The sequence below is a fragment of the Echiichthys vipera genome (assembly GCF_963691815.1).
Source record: "Echiichthys vipera genome assembly, chromosome: 8".
In the NCBI taxonomy this organism is placed as follows: Eukaryota; Metazoa; Chordata; class Actinopteri; order Perciformes; family Trachinidae; genus Echiichthys; species Echiichthys vipera.
Genome location: NC_139833.1, coordinates 33,506,197 through 33,526,870, shown reverse-complemented (window position 1 = coordinate 33,526,870; position 20,674 = coordinate 33,506,197). Strand labels below are relative to the sequence as shown.

General features: G+C 42.2%; 1 protein-coding gene across 2 annotated transcripts in view; it reads right to left on the bottom strand.

Annotated features, from left to right (window-relative positions):
• The window catches only part of adcy3a (adenylate cyclase 3a), a 93,454-nt gene that overhangs the window by 43,909 nt on the left and 28,871 nt on the right, over positions 1-20,674 (bottom strand). For both annotated transcript variants that reach the window (XM_083918634.1, XM_083918635.1), the window contains exons 4-7: positions 16,763-16,893; positions 2,966-3,077; positions 1,232-1,359; positions 672-830 (exon numbers count right to left, since the gene is read on the bottom strand). In XM_083918634.1, coding sequence (XP_083774760.1) covers positions 672-830; positions 1,232-1,359; positions 2,966-3,077; positions 16,763-16,893 — 530 coding nt within the window. The remainder of the gene's footprint in view (positions 1-671; positions 831-1,231; positions 1,360-2,965; positions 3,078-16,762; positions 16,894-20,674) is intronic.

The following is a 20,674-nucleotide window of genomic DNA, read 5'->3' as shown; positions in this document are numbered from 1 at the left end:
AAAGTGAGTATCATGACAAAGATCAGCGCTCAATTGTATGACTTTACTTTGGATTAATATTTGGATCTCAGTATTTCTTGAGTTTAATGTGAAAGGTGACACTTTACTCTATAGCTTTTTTTTTTTTAATTGTTTTTATGTCTTTGCTTTCATCTCTCAAGACTTTTGTAGCTTCTAACTGAAACTCTGGTCTGAAGTTTAGTTTTCTCTTTTTGTACTTTCAGAGATCGAGGGTGGAGAAAAAGCTATATGTGATAATCAGAAATGTTATATATTATAGCAAAGTAAGTAACAAATGTGTACAAAGTTGCACAAAGTTATAAAACTCTGGGCACTGTACGCAGCACATGACTTGTCTCACGACATAGGAGATAAACTTAGGCTTTGGCCAACAATGGCTGGATTATTTTTAGTTTTTTTTTCACCTTGCCTTTCCCGGCTTCTGTAGAAATGGGAACTTTCAGTTAAAATTCAAATAGAGGGCAAGTAAATATGAAATAGAGACATGCATTTTGATAAATAAATAAAGTGAGCAAGAAAGAATGGGTTTGAAATATTTTTTTCATTTTAAAGATGTTACAATGACATACACATTGTTCCATTAGTTGATTGAAGTAACTTTATTTTAAATATTTGACCAAAAGAGAGGTAACCACTGTATACGTTCTTACCCTGGTATCCCTCCAGCCTCCATTTTGTTGGCCACAGTGACGTCTGTGGACCAGACGTCGTACTGCCAGCGTTTCTGACCCAGCACTCCACCCAGAACTGTACCACTGTGCAATCCAACCCGCATGTCAACATCTGTCTGGGTTTTCTCTCGGACGTACCTGTGGTTGGTTTAATAAAGCAACATCACACACATCACATAAAAAGCACCAGGAACCAAAACTAGCTTATGTTTTTGTTACAATCATCAATCCAGCTCTCTTTTCTGTTTCAAAACGCTGACTATCATGACACCACATGTAAAAAGAAATCAATCCATTCATGCACTTGTCGGAAATCTGATCAACATGTTAAAATAGAATCAATCAATTAATGAACTCGAAGTGTTCAATTTAAATAAATTCAAAGAGTGGTCAATTCCACACTGAGGACCAAGTGACTAACCTACTGCATCACATCAGAATGTAGCTGACACTGACTGATCTTTAGGACAGGTCAGCATCATCCACATTATCTCAGGCTGCTCTGTCCAGCTTCTGACCACCCTCGTCCCTGTACTCACGAGATGGCTTCCACCATGGCCAGACCCATCATGATGGAGCATGCAGCATGGTCCTCCCTGTAGTCTGGCAGCCCACAGATACAGTAGTAGCAGTCTCCTAAGATCTTGATCCTCAGCTGGTGATATTTCTGACGGGGTAAAAAGAAAAAGCAATGGAGCCAAGAATGTGCAAAGAACAGTCTGGGATATTTACATTCTTATCCATCTATCTTTTCTCGAAATGCAATTTTAAACATTTTGTTGTTTGTATGGATGCACAGATCTGGTCTGTTGGATTGCGTTTGGCACCGTTACAGACTTTAGAGGATCGGATACCAGCCAGGCATGCACACAGTAGGTGTGTCATCTTCTGCAACTGCTTTTGTCTGTCACTCAATATCACTGTATATGAGGGCGACGTCAGTGAACTACATCATTGGCTTTTCATGCCTTTATTTGAAAGTAAAGTTGGATGTTGATAGAAAATGGGGGAGAAAGAGGGCAGAAAGCAGCAAAGGGCTGCAGGTCCGGACCGATCCTGGGCCCCTACAGCAAGGACTTGTACATGCCTCTGTATATAGGGCATTAAGTACATTTTAACGTGAGATCAGAGATCAGAGATCAGTCTAGCATTGAAACAAGACAGGGGAGTGTGCTAATGGTTTATTTCAGATGAGACATGAAATAAATTTCGAGTAACAGATCTCATTATTTGTAGGCTTCTCAGATGACAAAACACTGCACAGTTGTTTGTATTACTCACAGACAGGATTTGACAGCTGGTCAAAAAGAGGTAAACAGTAGGAATTCAAATTTCAAGGTATTCTACCAGGAATATGCGCATTCACATGCGCTTGCACATGCGTCATAAAATGTGACTGGCCAACATAGCGCCTTGCTGGATGCCTCTGCAGTGTTTTGTCCTCTGTAGTGTTTTGGCTCCCCTGTTGCACTAGTGGACCAGCTCTATTCAAATGAATTAGGGCTTTTTTTTTCACACAGAGCTTTAGTCGTCTGAATAAAGCCTTACTGTGAAAGCTGAGGTGCTGACAATGGCATTCACAGTTAACTAATCATACTTAACATTTTCTCTAGGGCTGGGGCAATTTATTGACGTAATCGATGCCATCAGCTACAGAAATACGTTGAAATGCATAACGTGCGTCGGGCATCACAAGGCACATGCTGTCAAAGCATGAACAAGAACAAGCTGCAGCTAAAAGAACCCACAATAATATTTTCTTTTTTTTTAATCTTAGAGAGTATTTTACACCAGACAATGGGTCTAAACGTTGGGCTAAAATAGAATTAAAAAATTTCAGGACAACTTATTATTTCCAGGTTATTTTGTCATTTTTCTTTTCAGGGATGCATGGGAACACTGTCTGAGCGCTTTGTCGAGACAATGTACATTTACCAGTGATTATCTTAACTGCACATTACTCCAGTGATGAAATGAATCCATGTCATAACCACTTCTCAAGTATTAAGTTTAGTACTTGAGTAGGAATCTCCAGTTCAGGAAATACACCACCACACAACAAAATAGGCAAGAAAGCAGGTTTATCACAGCTGGCTTAATTACTTGATCATTTCCTTTCATGTAACTGTGACTATACTTAACATTTAAAACAATCCCAAATAACTCAAATGAAAGATGGATAAAAAAATCTAATTATCTGTAACAGTAAGAATATTTTATAATTTCTCAAATGTCATGAGATCATTGTTGTTAGGTTATAGTGTGAAACTCACTGCAGCCAGTTTGTCAAAGCGAGCAAAGAGCTCATTGAGCAGTTTGACCAGCTCCTGAGCGCTGCAGGACGATGACAGTTGTGTGAAGCCCACGATGTCTGCAAACAAAATACTGCACAACAACAGACAGATACAACATGGCACATTAGTACTGATAACATTCTGCTACACTCACATCAATAGTATCCTCCATGTCCCGATGCAGTGGGAAACCCCGCTGAAATGGAGTCCAGGCAGCACAGGTATGATGCCTCTACCAGTTAATAAAGCATCAGCAGCAGGTGGTGGAGACGCTGTGATAAACTTTGATTTCATCTCTTCACGGCTTCAAGACTAAAGAACCTTTGAATTTATCCACAACAAGCCACGTCTGATCTATTTTTATGAGTCTCTTTTGTATATGATGTAGTTGGTAGACATGGTATTTGATTCTTCACTTCAGTCAGCATATACATAATCCCGCAAAGGGTAATTCAATTTTTTCACTCTGTTATTATACATGTTACACACACAGGCCCGAAATACACACACATGCAATTAATGGAGAGATGTCAGAGCGAGGGGGCTGCCAATGGATCAGCGCCCCGAGCAGTTGAGGGTTCGGTGCCTTGCTCAACAGCATCTCGGCAGTGCCCAGGAGATGAACTGGCACCTCTCCAGCCACCAGTCCATGCTCCATTCATGGTCCACACAGGGATTCGAACCGGCGACCCTCCAGTTCCCATCAGAGTCACCTATGGACTGAGCTACTGCCGCCCCAATTTATTTGCCAAATTGAAATGGAATGGAAACCTGTAAATCCTGTTCTAGTAGGTGTGAACAGGACAAATATCAGTCAATACTGACAACATCATACTGTATAAATGAGTCATGATTTCTGTTAATCTAAGAATTTCTTAAGATTAAAAATTGCCATTATAGTAGGACATTCAGAACCTGAAATAAGCAACAGAGAAGCTATTTAAATTAATGGCACAAAAATCTTTGATCTTGACACTATAAATCCTAATCAATCTGACAGTGTCAAGACTCAAGTTCATCAGTAAAACTACCTAATTTTTACCTTTGTATATCAGCACCGTATCTGATGCGTTATTAATAGCAGGCGAGTGTTTCACTATTGTTGGTCGGGGGTTGGGTCTAATTGCTGGTGTTTGAGACTGCTTGTGTTTGGAGTCATGTTTTGTTGGATAGTGATGCCGCAGGTAACATAAAACAAAAACACAGGTGGTTGCTTAGTAGTCCTCCATTCGGAAGATCGGTAATTAAATTCCCAGCTTCTCCAGTCCGCATGTCTCCAAAATTCTCCTCCAGGTGTGAGAATATGGTTTTAATGATAAGATTAGATGATGGGCAGGTATTCATCACAGACTTCATCAGTGTGTGAATGGGTGAATGTTACAAGTCGTGAAGTCAGAAGACATGAGTGGACAGAAGACTAGAAAGGTGCTATATACTGTAAGTACAAGTCCATTTACCATAGTTTGTGTCTTTGTAGTTTGTTTGTGTCTTTTTTGTGTCAAGTTTCCTTGCTGTAATAATTCCTCCTGTTTATGCTGGACATTAAAATATCCTTTCCTAAACTGATGGAGGAAAATGTCCCCATTCCTCTTACTGTCCAACAATACATTCCAAAGTTTATCTAAAGTTAATATGTATTCATAGTACAAAATTCTGTTTTTGTTGCACTTCTGCCACCGCAGCTCGACAGGTAAACACTGTCTATGATATAAGGTGACCAGATTTTTGAGACAAAATTCAATTCAATTCAATTCAATTTTATTTATAGTGTCAAATCATAACAAAAGTTATCTCAGGACACTTTACAGAGTAGGTAAAGACCACACTCAATGACTTATTTATGATTTACATAGACCCAACAATTCCTCTGTAGAGTACAGTGGCAACGAAAACCTTCCCTATAACAGGCAGGAACGTCAGACAGACCCAGCTCTGTGGAGGACGGCCATCTGTCTTGACCGGTTGGGGAGGAAGAAAAGGAGAGAGAAAGAGAGAAAAGACACACAGATGGACAGGGAGAGACAGACAGACACACTTCCAGAGATGCAAGCAAAGCCTAACAGTAACTATAATATTTATAGTAATGTGAATATGACGTATATGTTAAGGCAGTTAATACAACAGAATAGTAGAAACAAGCACAGCTAAGGTGACAGAATATGAAAAATCCAGGGACATTTTCGGTTCAAAGGCGTAAAAACCTCAAAAACATTTATTGTTTTTGTCTTTGAAAACCTAAAACGGGGACACTGCCCTTACCTTTCATAAACGCATATTACGGTATCATTAGCTTTAGCTATACATTCTCGTTCTTCACTAAGAAAGGAGAAAAAACTACCTTCATCTGGTAAGGTTGATTGGTTTGTTATGCTAGCAGGAGTTAGCAAAGGTTGATGCAATTTCAGTGAAGTGAGTGGCCTCACTCCCCTCTCCTGGCCCGTATCATTGTTCTCTTGCTTCATGGTGTTCTTCGTTAATGAAGTAAGCTAACTACCGTCACCATTTGATGAGATCGATTGGTTTGTTGTTATGCTAGCAGTAATTAGCAAATGCTGATAGGGTATCAGTGAAGTGAGTGATCTTGCTCCCCTCTCCTGGCCCTTAGGCTATCATTGTTTCCTTACTTCAAGGTGTTTTTCGCTAATGAAATAAACTAACTATCGTTACATTTGGTAAGATTGATTGGTTGTTAAATTATCCTTACAAGAATTAGCACATGTTGCTACGGTATCAGTGAAGTGAGTGCTCTCACTCCTCTCTCCTGGCCCGTAGGCTATCATTCTGTCCTTACTTTATGGTGTGTTTCGCTAATAAAGTAAGCTAACTACCGTTACCATTTAGTAAGATTGATTGGTTTGTTATATTATGCTAGCAAGAGTTAGCAAATGTTGATACGGTATCAGTGACGTGAGTGCTCTCCCTCCCCTCTCCTTGCCTGTAGCGTTGTTTGCCTACGTCATGGTGCCAACTATCGTCACCGTTTGGTTTGTTGTATTATGCTAGCAGGAGTTAGCAAATGTTGATACGTATCAGGGAAGTGAGTGCTCTCGCTTGTTTTCTTACTTCAGAGTGTTTTTCACTAATGAAGCAAGCTACTTTTTGCTATGTTACGGCTGACGTATCAGTGGAGGCGCTCCCCACTCACAGTAGCTTTGACCACTGTCCGTGTTTTCTGTTAAAAGAGAACCCACAGTTGGCGGAGTGCCCTTGCTCAGGCTGCTTCAAAGGGGGTACGCTAGCAGGAGCGTGTGCTCGGTGCTGGCTGCGTATTAATAACTGACATATTAGTGAAGGGGTGTGTCCTCACTTACTTGTCACTATAGCAGGTAAAAAATAGAATAAGAATAAAATAAATGATAAAAAATAAATGTTTGCGTTCTGGCTTCAAAAAAAAGAATAATATAAGAGAGTGCTCTCGCCTGGTGTGACTGTACCGGCGCCTTTGCCGCAATGGACTCTCATGCCTGTAGTTCCTGTATCACTATTGTCCCTCTTGTCTTGGCCTTGTACACCTGAAGCAGGGTCTCTCAGAAGACACCTGCAGGAACTGCGGTTACATGTCTCTCACTGAGAGCTGCAAGGCTGGCTGAGGTGGAGAGCCTGATGGCCGATGCTGGCTCCACATTGTCAGGACGGTAGTCCCCAGCCCCTCCTACCAAGTGGCGTGCCCAGGAAGCTGCCTGTACTACCTCCAGGAAGACAGCTAGTCGGTAGAGGCGAGCTGTCCTCGAAGGTGGATCTGGAGCTAGCTCAGATGAAGTCTCTCCTCATGTCCCTCCATTATGGTGCAGAGAGATGGCTCCATGGGATCCATCATTCTTGCAGCCCCTATGGGCCTCAGCACTCTACCGGGAGGTCTGTCCTCAGCCATCAGGAGCCTACGTGCCTCCAGCAGGCGGAGCCAGCGCCTTTGTGTTTTTCCTCCCTCTGAGAAATATCTGAGGTTGCATGCATGCTGGAAAGACTCTAAGGCTCTCTCCCACCTTACAGGAGATGGCCAGACTCTGGCTGTGATGCAGGATGCGGCAAATTTGGCCTTGACCACATACCGACGGTTGAGCAAACAGTCGCTTCCCTCATAGTCTCCCCCGACGAGGCCCGAAGGCCAGATGTCAGGTGCCCTCGCCCACAATGTTGGGTTACGGATGACCTTCTTTATAAGGCCTATGGCACAGATGGGTCTTATTGGCAATTCACTCACATCTTATGCTCGCCCTATCGGCTTCCCTGCAGCGGGCCGAAGTGGACGAATCCATCATCAGCGTCAGTGATGCCTCACTGCAGGCTTTTGCCTTACTGTTGAGGGAACTGGGGAGTTTGATGACCTTTCTCATTCAGACTCGCCACCAGGTCTGACTGGCAGCAAACTGTCCAGGCCAATCGCATCAGGCGACAGTCCTCTGGTCTTCGCAGGGGTGTGCCAAGAGGATTCTGCATCTGCCCCCAGGGGCTACTATGGGCCTCAGCACTCTACCGGGAGGTCTGTCCTCAGCCATCAGGAGCCTACGTGCCTCCCCTCCAGACAGCCTCAGGCAACGGTGCATAACCGCTTTGCACCTAGCATTCAAGCACTTTCTGCCATGTCTGAGGGACAAGCATGTGCTTCTCCAGTTGGACAACACTCAGGCGGTTTTTCATATAAACCATCAAGGGGGCACCAGGTCCGCACAATTACTGCAGGTGAACCAGGCTCTTCCAACATGGGCCGCCCCTAGCCTGACCAGCCTATGAGCGACGTATTTACCATGAGACCGGAATCAGGTCGTGGACTCTCCCGTCGCAGGTCCCCACCAGGAGAGTGGCGGCTACATCCAGAGGTGGGGCACACTATTTGGGGTCTCTTCGGCAGAGCAGAGGTGGACCTCTTTGCCCTAGTCGAATCGGCACTCTGCCCATTCTGATTCTCCTTAATGGAGACGCTCTGGCCCATGAATGGCAGGACAGTCTTCTCTATGCCTTCCACCGCTTCCCCTGATCTTCCAAACGCTTCTCAGGGTGCTTCGTCAGTGTCACAGATTTCTCCTTGTGGCCCCATTTTGGCCTGCAAGGACCTTTTTTTTCCTGCTCCACAAACTCCATAAGCACTATCTGATTTTCAAAAGATTTGGGGAAGAGATTGAAATGGGAAATGTCCCAGTTCATGTTTATTGACAACCTGGGGTATATGGTTTTAGAAAAGATCTGGTTTTAAGGTGGTTAAATCAGTTAATCGTTAATGTGGATGGAAAATAGCAAACAGCTACAGCCTGGCATGATATCAAATCAAATTGTGACGGAACGCCTTTGAACGCCCGTCACTCCCTGACCGACGCGCTCTTTCTGTCAGAGAGTGCCGGTGCTGGGAGTGCACTCTGCGCTCTCATTGTTCCGGTGGAGCCATGCTCCATCCAAACTGTCTGCTCACAGACCGCATCTCGCGGTCCAACAGTGACACAAACTTTCGCCCATTTCCCTGAACTCTGTTTGCCCACCGTAGGTCCTCAAGGGTGCACACTCGGCGCCTACGCAACACACATACACACACACACACGCATACAAACACGCTCACCTGCTGTTGCTGTAGAGGTCTGTCTCGGGTTCACGGCCGAACTGAGGCACTTCCAGATTCTGATTTAAATAACGCTGGTTGGCACGCTTCCATGGGTCAGCTGACCACGGACTATATTAATATTATGATTTAAGATGAATGAATGGGGAATTGAGATGTTTTGTGTGAACAATGGCACAACCGTATGGAGGGTTGTTAGTGCCACACATTGCCATGAAAGTTAATGGGGTTTTTGTTTTTGTGGTTGGGTATTCTATTTCCCTGTTTATGTGTGGAAACCCCTGTGCTGGGATAATTGGTTTGCCCGGGGGAGGGGCCAAAGGGTATATATAAAGGAAGCTTTGCTCACTTGAGGGGAGGGCATTTTGGCCGAGTGGCATGTGGGTCCTAATTGCTTTTATAAGTCCCGTTGTAAATATTTTTCGCTCTGTCTTGTTGTAAATATTTTTCCTCTCCTTCCTGTTGTAAATAATCCTGCTACTTTTCAAATCAGCTTTAATTATACAGCCCCTTTCTTACATATAAAAATGCAGCCAAAAGTGCTTTACATTTAAATAAAATAAAAAACAAACCACCTTGATATCCCAACTCCTTCAATTGTGTAATACATGCATGCATGCACGCACGCACGCACGCACGCACGCACGCATTTTATCCATGCTAACATTACTAGAGGAAGATGTCAGAGCAATTACAACTAAGCTCAAGAATATACACAATGAAGAGGTGGGTCTGTGTGCCACAGAGTAGTATTAAGCAGTTGTTAGTTGCATCACTGCTAATAATGTTAGCAAAAGCTGTGGCTGACAGGGAAACAGATCTGTTTTATCACACGCATTATAGATAATAAATAGACATATAAATCCAAGGTTACAACATATAACATAGATGACAAAAGGTAACACTTACAAGAACACCTTTGGGTCACCTATCCAATCAGTGTTATTTCTGCAGTGTGCATTATAGATGGCTGAAAGGATACATTAATTCCATGAATGAATCTTGTATTGGATGGTGGTTCCTGGCTGGTGACCATACAGCTGACCCGTGGGCACCAGAGGACGTGGACCGACAGCAATGCCTAGCACATAATTCCATCTCCCTGTTATCTCTACTAAAGTTCTGGTAACCCAATGACCACTGTGAACAGAGCAGTTGGAGTCCAGGGAAGACTGGAGGACAGCCAAGAAAAACTGGATGACAGCAGGGAAAGACCACACCGGGAGTTGGCGGCTAGTTACCCAACCCACTAGTACCTCAGAGGAGGGATACCCAACCATAACTACGAAGAATCCTAAGAGAACACAACCCGCAGGCCCTCTGGGAGGAGGGGTGAAAGATGGGCCTTATAGGACGCATAACACAGCAACGACAGCAACAGAAACAGACAACGAGACGAACACCAGAACTCCAAGAAAGGAATTCAAATGAAGACCCTCTGGAAGTGTGTATGCAGATGGGAGAGAGTGACCACATTCATGCCTTGGCAGGTGAGACGAGGGACCAAAAGCCAGGTCAAAACCACAGAGCCGATGGACCCAATGTTGAAGAAGGCAAAGACAGCCCAGGGGAAGAAGGCCCACTGGCGGCCCCCCATGCAAGCTCCTAGACCCAGTCGCCACCAACTTACACAGAACAGAGCCAAAAGCAGAGACCAAGAATCCAACTATAAAGAGCAAACTCAAATGGCCAAAGTCAGGTGAGGCAGAGGCATGGCATATGCTAGATACAGATCTGATCAAGAAATTGGGGAAAACATTGCAAGGAGGTGTGGAAACCAAGCTCAACCAGGTCTGCAAGGAGAGGTTTGGCAAGGAGACCTCCAACCAGAAGACCACACTAAGAGGGAGGAAGAAGGGAAAAGGAGATTGACCTCTAGTGCGAAAGTGCTGGCAACTCGATAAGAACTGGAGGAAGGAAGCACAGGGGGAGAAAGAGGGCCTGAAAGCCCTGCGGGAGGAGGTCAGACAAAGACTGTCCAGGCTCTGCAGACCTGAACGTATCTGCAAGCGTAGCAAACAGAAACAAAAAGAACGAGCCAGCTTCTTCAAAGAACCCTCTAAGCATGCCAGACAGCTGCTGGAGGAGAAGAAGAGTGGGAAGCTCAAAACCACCAGGGAGTAACTGGAACAGCACGTCAGAGAGCAGTACAGTGATCAAGCAAAGACTGTCGGCTATAGGACGTGCCACGGCCTGCACCTCCAGTTACCGAGCTCAACATCATACTTGTAAGGAAGGCAAGGTCGTCATCAGCACCAGGCCCTAATGGAGTCCCCTACAATCTATATAAGAACTGCCCTAAGGTCATAGAGTTGCTAAAGTACCTCATGAGAACTGCCTGGAAAAAGCAAAGCATTCCATCCGAATGGCAAAGAGCTGTAGCGGTCTTCATTCCCAAGGAAGCTAACTTCAAAGACATCAGTCAGTTCAGGGACATCGCCCTGCTGAATGTGGAAGGAAAAATATTTTTCTCTGTGCTTGCAAAAGGGATGACAAACTACCTGCTAGAAAACGGCTAGATAGACACCAACTGCCAGAAAGCAGGAGTCCCACGGTGTGACAAGCACTCCACAATGATCTGGGACCAGATCCAGAAGGCAAAATAGGAGAAGAAAATGCAAACCATCTAGCAAACGCATATGGATCAGTCCCACACCAGCTGATCAACTATGCCATAGAGTTCTTTCACATGCCCACCTGCATCAAGACCATGGTTGTATCATACTTCAACAACCTGCGGAAGTGCTCTCCAAGATTTCACCACCGGATGGCAACAGTTGGAGGTAGGCATCGCTATGGGCTATGCCATCTCTCCCATCTTGTTTGTGGCAGCATTTGAGGTGATTCTAATCAGTGCAAGACAAATGATCGGAGGGATCAGGCTCCCAGGTGGGAAGAGACTACTCCCACTGAGAATGTAGATGGACAACGTCACAAGCCTCCTTCAGACCATGTTCATAAATACTGCTGAAAAGGATGGACAAGCTGATGTCGTAGGCTCGAATAAGGATCAAGCCCTCAAAATCACGGAGCCTTTCTCTCAGGAGAGGCTCCCCCTTCATCACCGACCAGGCTGTAAAGAACGCAAACATCAAGATTCCGACAGGCCGGAAGTGGAAGGCCCAAACTGAGGTCGACAGAGCCATCAGTCGCCTGAAACATCAAGAGATTGTTGGCAGAATCCAGGCAGAAAGGGCAGGCCTAGGGTGGGGAGAAGCACCACGGTTCTGGTCCAAGGCCAACTGCTAAGAGAGGAAGGAGATGGTGGTGGCAGAGGTGACAAGGTTGGAAGAAGAGCGCTATAAGATCAAGGCCATGTCACAGGGCCGACGAGGAAGCTGGACAACCTGGGAAAGAGTCATCAACTGAAACATCAGTTGGACAGACCTTTGGAAGATCTCGCAGGCAAGGCTCAGCTTCATTATTTGTGCAATATATGACACGCTTCACCTTCCCCAGTGGTTTGGGAGCGAGGAATGCTGCAGACTCTGAAACACCCCTATTGCCAACCTCCAGCACATCCTGTCAGGCTGTAAGATCACGCTCTCCCAAGGACGCTACAGATGGCGCCATAACCAGGTCCTGAGTAAGCTAGCAGAGGTGTTGGAGGGCCGTCGACAGAGCAGCACAGGGGAAACACCTGCAGAGAGCCACAGCTTCATCGGCTTTGTAACGGAAAGTGGAGGAGAAGAGACACCGGGCCAAAACAAACACCTAGGCTGTTCTCCCCTAACCAGGAATGGAACATGAGAGTCAACCTTGACAGGCAGATTCGCTTCCCGGTCCAGATCACTGCTACATAGCTCCACCTTTGAACGAAAAAAGGCCAAGTACTCAGAGTTGGCTGCTGAGTGCTGGATGGCTGGCTGGAAGACCACCATATATCCAGTGGAAGTTGGATGCCGAGGCTATATGGGGCAGTCAACCACAGGCCTTCAGAGGAACGCAGGAGTGACAGTAGGGAGCCTGAAGAAGGCAACCAAGGAGGCTGAGAGAGGAAGCTTTTGGCTCTGGTTAAGGAGGAAGGACAAGTGCTGGGGAACGAACAACTAACCCCAACAACAGCAGCTGGTCGGAACACCCATCACCTGCAGGCGTGGCAGGGAGATGTCCCTGTCACTGCTCTGCCACCAGGAGACGTTCCAGGATTAAAGGAGTGAAACATTGGTGATTGGTGGTTCCTGGCTGATGACCCTGCAGCTGACCTGTGGGCACCGGAAAAGGTGCGACCGGCAGCAATACCTAGCAGGTGATCTCATCTCCCTGTTATCTCTACTTTACCTGTAGCTGCCCCTGGCGAAGGGAAAATAATATTAATATTAATAATATTCCACCAATACCAGAAATATGGGCATTGTGCCCTGAGCTCTGGGCTGGCGGTGCTTGTTCTGGCTTTAGCCCGTGCAAGTAGTAGGGTGCGCAACAATACGTGTTGTTTGGTCAACCATTTACGTTTTTTCATTTTCGGATCCTTCAATCACAGTGAAAACCGGCGACGTTTCCAGGGATAGCAGAAGCTGGGACAGTCCCCATTTTCAGTGACCTGTCCCCGTAAACCGGGGACATCTGGTCACCCTATTATGGAAGCACAAAGAGATTGTTACACTGAAATATATTGAATAAATTTGTCCAAGACAGATTAATGAGACCTAATATTAGCTTCAGTCAAACTTGAAATATATTTATGCAAAGCACTGGACTGTGGATCTTGTCCCCCATCATGCACATTGAAAGCACAAGAAATCTCAGACTCTAGGTTGATGGCATGTGTGTGGATGGCTCAAAATTAGGCGAAACTAGAGACTAAATGCAATGAGTAATTATATAATTTGAGTAACTTGGTATGAATGTAAGACTAGTAGTGATCACTCGTGAATTTGGAGTTAATTAAATTAAATTAAATTTTATTTACAGTGCCAAATCATACCAAAAGATATCTTAAGAAACTTTACAAATAGAATAGGTCAAGACAACACTCTTTAAAAACAATACAAAGTAAAGCACGTGTTTTCTAATCATTCTTTATTTTGAATTATTAATTTATCTTCTATTGTCCATGAAGCAGAATAGGTGGACCTCCCTCCAGAGATTTCTTTAAAACCTAACAGCTAAACTGAGCATTTTAAAGCATTTCAAAACAAAAATTCTATACAATTCAACTAATGTTACATTAAAGATTAAACTGTTCTGACTATGACAAGCTTTCTTGATCAGGGTAAAACAATTAACAATGTAGGCCTTTAGGACTCGATGGACTTCTTAGTCAGTACTACTTGAAAAACCTGTGCCATATTAGAAAGCATCACAATAACCCATACTGTTGTGTACCACAACTACACTACTAAAACAACAAATACTAAAACTGTTGGGTCTTTTAGGTGTAGACAATATATTTCCAAGTTAACAAAGTCTAATATTTATTCTGTCATGGTTTCCAACAAGGTGTCTATTCTCACACACCTCCTTCAATTCAATTCAATTTTATTTACAGTGGCAAATCATAATGTTATCTCAGACACCTTATTCATGATTTTCAGAGACCCAACAATTCCTCCATGTGCAACAGCATGTTGCAATATCTATAGACATATTAAATATATATATTAATATATATTAAAGAGATATATGTATATATATATATATATATACATACACGAAGAACAGCAGTACATCTAGAACTGGTAGTAATAATAATGGCAATTTGTATGCAGGTGTATTTATGATTATGATTACATTTGCTAATGATTATTTTGGATGGTGGTGCATGGTTGTCATGGCATAGCAATTTAATTGGCTTCTTTTTAAAACTAGTTTTTAAGTATTTTTATCAATATATTGGGGGGGGGGGGGGTTTGAGCATTTTTTAATATTGGGAGTGGTTGATGACTGATCACCTAATAATTTGCATGATGTGATAATACAATGAATGATTTAAGTTATAGGTCACACTTTGATTTAATATAATAATTGATAATATGGAAAAACAGATTTTAAATTGGGGACAGTCCATATTCATGTAGAAACGTGTTAGATAGTATTTCAGACAGTTCTAGGAGGATGGAGAAAATAATTAAGAGCCCTGGACTAGGGCTGGGAGATAATTCAAAACCATAATTTATTGTCTTTCAATGGAATCATGACTAACTCATTTATCAGGATTAATTGATAATTACAAGCACATTTACGCAAATTTCTCCAAAATTCTTATTTAAAATATTTTGAGTGAATGCCATTTTTAGTATTTAGTTTTTTTTATTTTGCGATTTTGTTTATACATCACACTATTTGTGTGCATGCATGTAAACATCATCTGTGTATAGCTTGATCTTTATAGTTTTACTTGAAACTATTATATTCATTTTTCACGAAAGTTCTTAATACAATGGGAAAATACCCAGTAATTTCCATTTGTACTGTATTTATTTCACACAGGCGCATACAAAGATAGACTGCCATGCGGTTATTATTGGGAGAGAATATTTGGGCCACATCACCCAGCCCTTGCTGGGACTCACTCAATTTCCCTGGAACCCACTCAAATGACCACCTATTGGTTCCAGGGACTCACTACTTTGACAACTTATCAACATCACTGTAAGACAGGCTTGAGAGTTTATCCTTGTGTATCCACAGATGCCCTCCACCCAAAAATGTGTTTCTCTTATATTTATCTCCCTTAAAATGTCTGACCTTTGACTATTCTAACTTGTATCTGTGTATCCGTACATCATAGATTCAAAATCCAATCGCTGTCTAATATGCAAAAGCCCGAAAAGAAACCTGAAACCTCCAGGGCAGAGCGGTACTTCCAGTACAGAGAGCAAAAACACACTGTCAACTTGTTAACATGTAACAGGCAGTGGTTGACACAAACAACATGAACAAATACAAGATGATAACTACACTTAACATTCTGGCATGTCTGCTTGTTGCTGTGGCGCATCCTGTTGGAAAAGCACACTTGGTCACATAGGAAAAGTTAGCCTTCTACCAGAAAGCCTGTTTTCTGCCTGTTAGGTTCAGGCAACCATTCGACTTGGTTAGGAATAGTAAAATATCATGGTTTGGGTTAAAATGGACCCTTTCTGGCAGAAAGCCCTGAAAGCTAACTTCTCCCATGTGTGCCTACTGTCTTAATCCGGTGTGATGCCGCCCAAACATGATTAGTGGTCAAAGCGCTCTGCACTGGGCCGGCTGGGCTATGCTGGCTGTGCCACTGTTTTCCTATTGGGAGAGTGGTGGCGTCTAGGTGAGATCCTACCCTTGGTGGGGTGCCCTGCTCAAATTTGCAACTGAGCTCTGTGCTCAAAGCTCAAATGATTTCTGTGGGGTGCACAGTGGCTCAGTGGTTAGAGCAGGCTGTACAGAATGATGTAGCTAGAAGCGATGATGACTGCACTTTGCCTCTGCAAGTATCCTCAATTTAGTTGTACTGTACAATGTGGAATGACAATAAAGGCTATCTATCTATGCTCTGTGGCCAATCTCAGTGAATAAAGAGAGGATTTCTTAGGATCTGAAGGCAGCTTGATTCCTGAACATGTATTGCTGATTCTCACTGATGTTTCGAGCTATCTTGCACATTGTTCTTTAACTAGTCAACCTAGCACAAGCAGCGGAGTATTTTTTACACACTTTAATTTGTGTCTGGAGAAAGACTTAAAAGTTGTTGTAACTATTGAGCTGTAGCTTTCTGTAGCACAACAAAAGAATCTCCTCAGAGGGCATGCTTTTCTCTATCACCTGACCATCTGAAAGCAGAACAATATCTTGTGTTCAGTTTAGCTAACTCAAACACTGCTGTATCTATTTTTGGATAGTTGCCTGTTTGTTTGCAAAATACTGCAATATAACTGGTTATAAATAGCTTTGTTTTTGTGTTGTTATTGAGTTATTAGTACATAGTCAAGCAATGTAACTTAACAGTATAATCAGTTTCTAATGTTCTTGATTAAGGAAATGTTTCGATCTTTATCAATGTTTGTTTTTTAATTAAGAATAAATGTATGTGTACTTAACATTAATGGCTGTTATATGATTATTTTGCCGGGAAGCCTCTGGAAACTTGTCAAAGATCCATGTAGATAGCTAGACACCCTTTTGGGAAGCCCCTTGCTGCATACACAATGAAAATCAACCAGATACGATTCATGTTACATATGAATGTACTGCTAAAAACAGACAAACAGCAGCCTGAAATTCAAAAGCCTACAGAGGTAACAAGTTACCTGACGTTTTCGTGTCTGTACATGTACATGGTGTTGAACTGCTGCATCTCTTTCTGACTTGGCTCCTTCTTCATGTCCTGAAGCATCTCATCAGCTATGTGCTTTGGAAGGATGGAGAGCAGCAGACGTTCCTGTAGAGGACAGATACACAGAGGGCATCATATACAGCTACTTAAAAAAACAAAAAAGTAAGTGTTACCCACGGCCTTGAATTTCTGTGGCCATCTGGGCTTTTTCCTTGAGGAAAATCTGTCTTTTACATACCATATTGAGTGCCTTACTAAAAACTCAGGGTGAAGTTGAGTTTTTTGTATAGAAATAAATGTTGTTTTTCTTTTAGTGCTAGAAAAAATAATAATTCAAGCCATTCTTTTATCTGTTATTGACTACGGTGATATTTTGTACATGCACACAAATACGTCATCTTAAAAAATTCTGGATTCTGTGTACCATGCTGCTTTACGATTCATCTCTGATTCTGGTTTCCGAACACACCATAGTACTCTGTATGAGAAAGTTGGACTATCTTCGTTACACACCCGTAGAGTGGAGCATTGGTATGTGTTTCTTTATAAGGCTATTTTAGATCAACTTCCATCCTATCTGTGTTCTCAACTGGCTCCTAGAAACACCAGAACCTGCACCACCCGCTCCAGCAGCCTTATTATATTCAATGTTCCTCGAACAAACACTGTGTTTGGTGAAAGTGCTTTTAAATATTTACCACCCCTATCTTGGAATAAACTACAGGGTCATTTCAAACTGGAATCCCTCATCAGCATGGACCATTTCAAAAGCAGGATTAAGGACTTTTTAAATCTAATTTGCACATGTGCTGTCTCTGAGCACTGATTTGATTTTTAATGCTGTCTAATTGTGTTGATTTATCATGTTAAGTTATGTGTCATGTTTAGTTGTGTGTTGTTTTGGTTTTAAATGTAAAACGTGTATGTTTATGCTGCTGTCTTGGCCAGGACTCCCTTGGAAAAGAGATTTTAAATCTCAATGGGAATATTCCTGGTAAAATAAAGGGTAATGAAAAAATGAAATCGGACATTCCATCAATCAATCAATCAATCAATCAATCAATTATATTTTATTCATACCAGAGGGGAAATGATTCTACAAATCACTTCCTATGACTACGTATGAGTTGGCATGTGAAATTCTTTAGGTCCGGACTGTTATAAAGCATGAGAAATTGGGGCAGATTGGACAATGTAAATTTGAGTAATAACAACTTCTTGTTTCATGGTGAAATGCACAAAATGGCTGCCATGCAATTAGACACCACACACTAACATGAATCATGTTGTTCTTGTTCAAGGGCAGACCACACAGTGTAAATTGTATGTTAATCTGATTTTGTATGTCACTTGTGTGTCATACATCATGCCACCTACTTAGTCGGCACTATGACTATGACTCAGTATTGGTAGATGTTCTGAGCCCTGGATTCTTACAAAGTATGAGAAATTTGGGGCAGATTGGACAATGTACAGTGGAGTTACAACAACTTCCTATTTCATGGCAAAACATCAGAATTTTTTATGCTGCCACAGCAACACAGCTCAATAAAAACTCACAATCTTCAAAATGGCTTTACTGACCACTTGTAAGGTGGATCTGGTTAACAAACTAAGAGCAGTACATCAATGTATAAAACATGTCAAATCTTGTTGCCAGAAGGTGCTGCTACAACTATGAATTAGTGATGTCAAAATTAAGCTTCATGAAGCATTAGTTGTATTTTTTGAGCCCACTAGATGGAACTCTTGGTTTACTAGTGATGTTTTTTCACTGTTTATATCAATATCTTAGCAATTATACAGTGTACAAACGTGATCTATATATTGCCAGAGACGGCAGACTCTCCTCTTCTGCAATCTTTTTACTGCAAGCTCATAGGTTGCTCACACGGCCAATTAGAAGGCAGGGAAGAGCACTTGTGACCAGCATAATTTTCCTCTGTATGGTTGGTGGACTGTGGTGTCCATTACCGTTTTCTGTGAAACTAACCAATAGACACTCAGAAAATCACCAAAGACCCACCTGCTACCGTCAGCAAATTAGTCTAAACCTTTTACTGCATCCTGACGCTACAACAGTAGATAACAAATGGACCCACACAAGCGCCGTTCTGGAACTGATTTGGCCAATCTGCGACAAGGACTACGGTGTTTCTGAGCCAGAGGGTTGATTCCTCTGACAGAGAGGAACAATAGAGATCCATTTGAAGATGAGTAAGTGTTTTTACTTCACAAAAACAATGCGTAATTGTGACCAGATTGGCCAAAGTGTGCTTCTTTGCGCAATGCGTAAATTGGTCTGTGTATCAATAGTAATGAACTTTGTAAGACAAAACTGACTGTCCAATAGTAAAGTATTACTCTGTAATAGTTACTTAGTTTTGTATTATTCATTAGTGAGCTTCACTTACTAATAGCCTAGATGAATGGATATGTTTTGGCCACTAGTTCAGCACACTGTTCTGTGCAGATGAAACTGCCTTTCATAGAATTGCATTTCTTAATTATTTATATATTCTTTATCTTTATTATGTGATTTTTATACTGAATGTAACAGTTAAATCCTTTTCTGCCTCCTGGTCCTGTGCCGGCACCACAGCCATTTCCACCTCACCAGCACATGGCACAGATGAATAGATGAAGCATAAAAACATGCACATTATGTAAATATTTTAAATTGTGTATTTTTGTATATAATAAATATTTGGTTTGGAAGAAAAACAGTTGTAATGCTATTTTTCCTCATTTGCACACATCCCATGAAGCAACATATGTAGTATGAAGTCCCATTCCAGGTCATGGTGAAAATAGAGTGAGACACAACACTTTTCATTTATCTACTATGAATCAATATGGAGATGTGGATATCTTCATGCCAGGACTCTTATCAATCATAAGAAATTTAAGATAGACTGGACAACACTGAAGTTACAACAATTACCTGTTTGGGGGCAAAAACTATATTTCACAGCAACATCATCTTCAGACAGCTCAAGCTTTTAACAACTTTACATTACAAAGGTCTTTAGATTGCACTTAGTGAGGACCTAACAAGAACGTAAACAGAAAAAAAGCAAGTAAACTGTTAAAAGCTAAATATATATAAAATATAGTCGCAAGCTGCAATGATCAGGGTCCAAACAGATTGAACTCCACTGCACATGAAATATACCACATGCATGAATTGCCATATTGTTGGAAAGAAGGACTTGGCCACATTGGGATTCAGACCGCAGACCTTTGAATCCCCGGAGATGGTGACCAAAGCCCGTCACACATGCAGTGCAAACCGGAGATTATCTAGACATTACCTGGCAGGACTGTATGTGAGAACACAAATGTCCGATTCAGTCGGACGAGGCATCAAATGGTGTTTACCCTGTCAGCTCACTAGTACAAAGACTGTTTAATGACCTTTATCATGCTGAGGCAAACAGCAGATGACAAGGGTGCAGATCCATCCTTCTCCACCCAAAGCAATTTGGGTTTCAACCAAGATATTCAACAGAAATGGCTATATGTTATCTTACAAAAGATGATTATGTAAATAAGTTGGAGCATTATTTTTAGATCTAAAATTGGCATTCTGTACTGCACTTGCAGCGCATTCTCTTGAACAAAGCTAGACAGCCAGTTAACAGACATAACACATAAGGCTTTACTTGTCTTACTCTAGCTATTACTGTGACTGCTAGCTAGAAAGCACATTTTATGAAAACAATACACACATTTCTAACATGACGCTGCTTTAAAAAATGTAAGTTAGATAATTGTTTACACATATTGCCCACAGACAAATAGTCTCCAAGGTAGAAGCGTATCAGAAATGAATGAATCCAGCACTGTCTGTCTTGCCTCTGTGCTTAACTGAAGTATGTGCTTA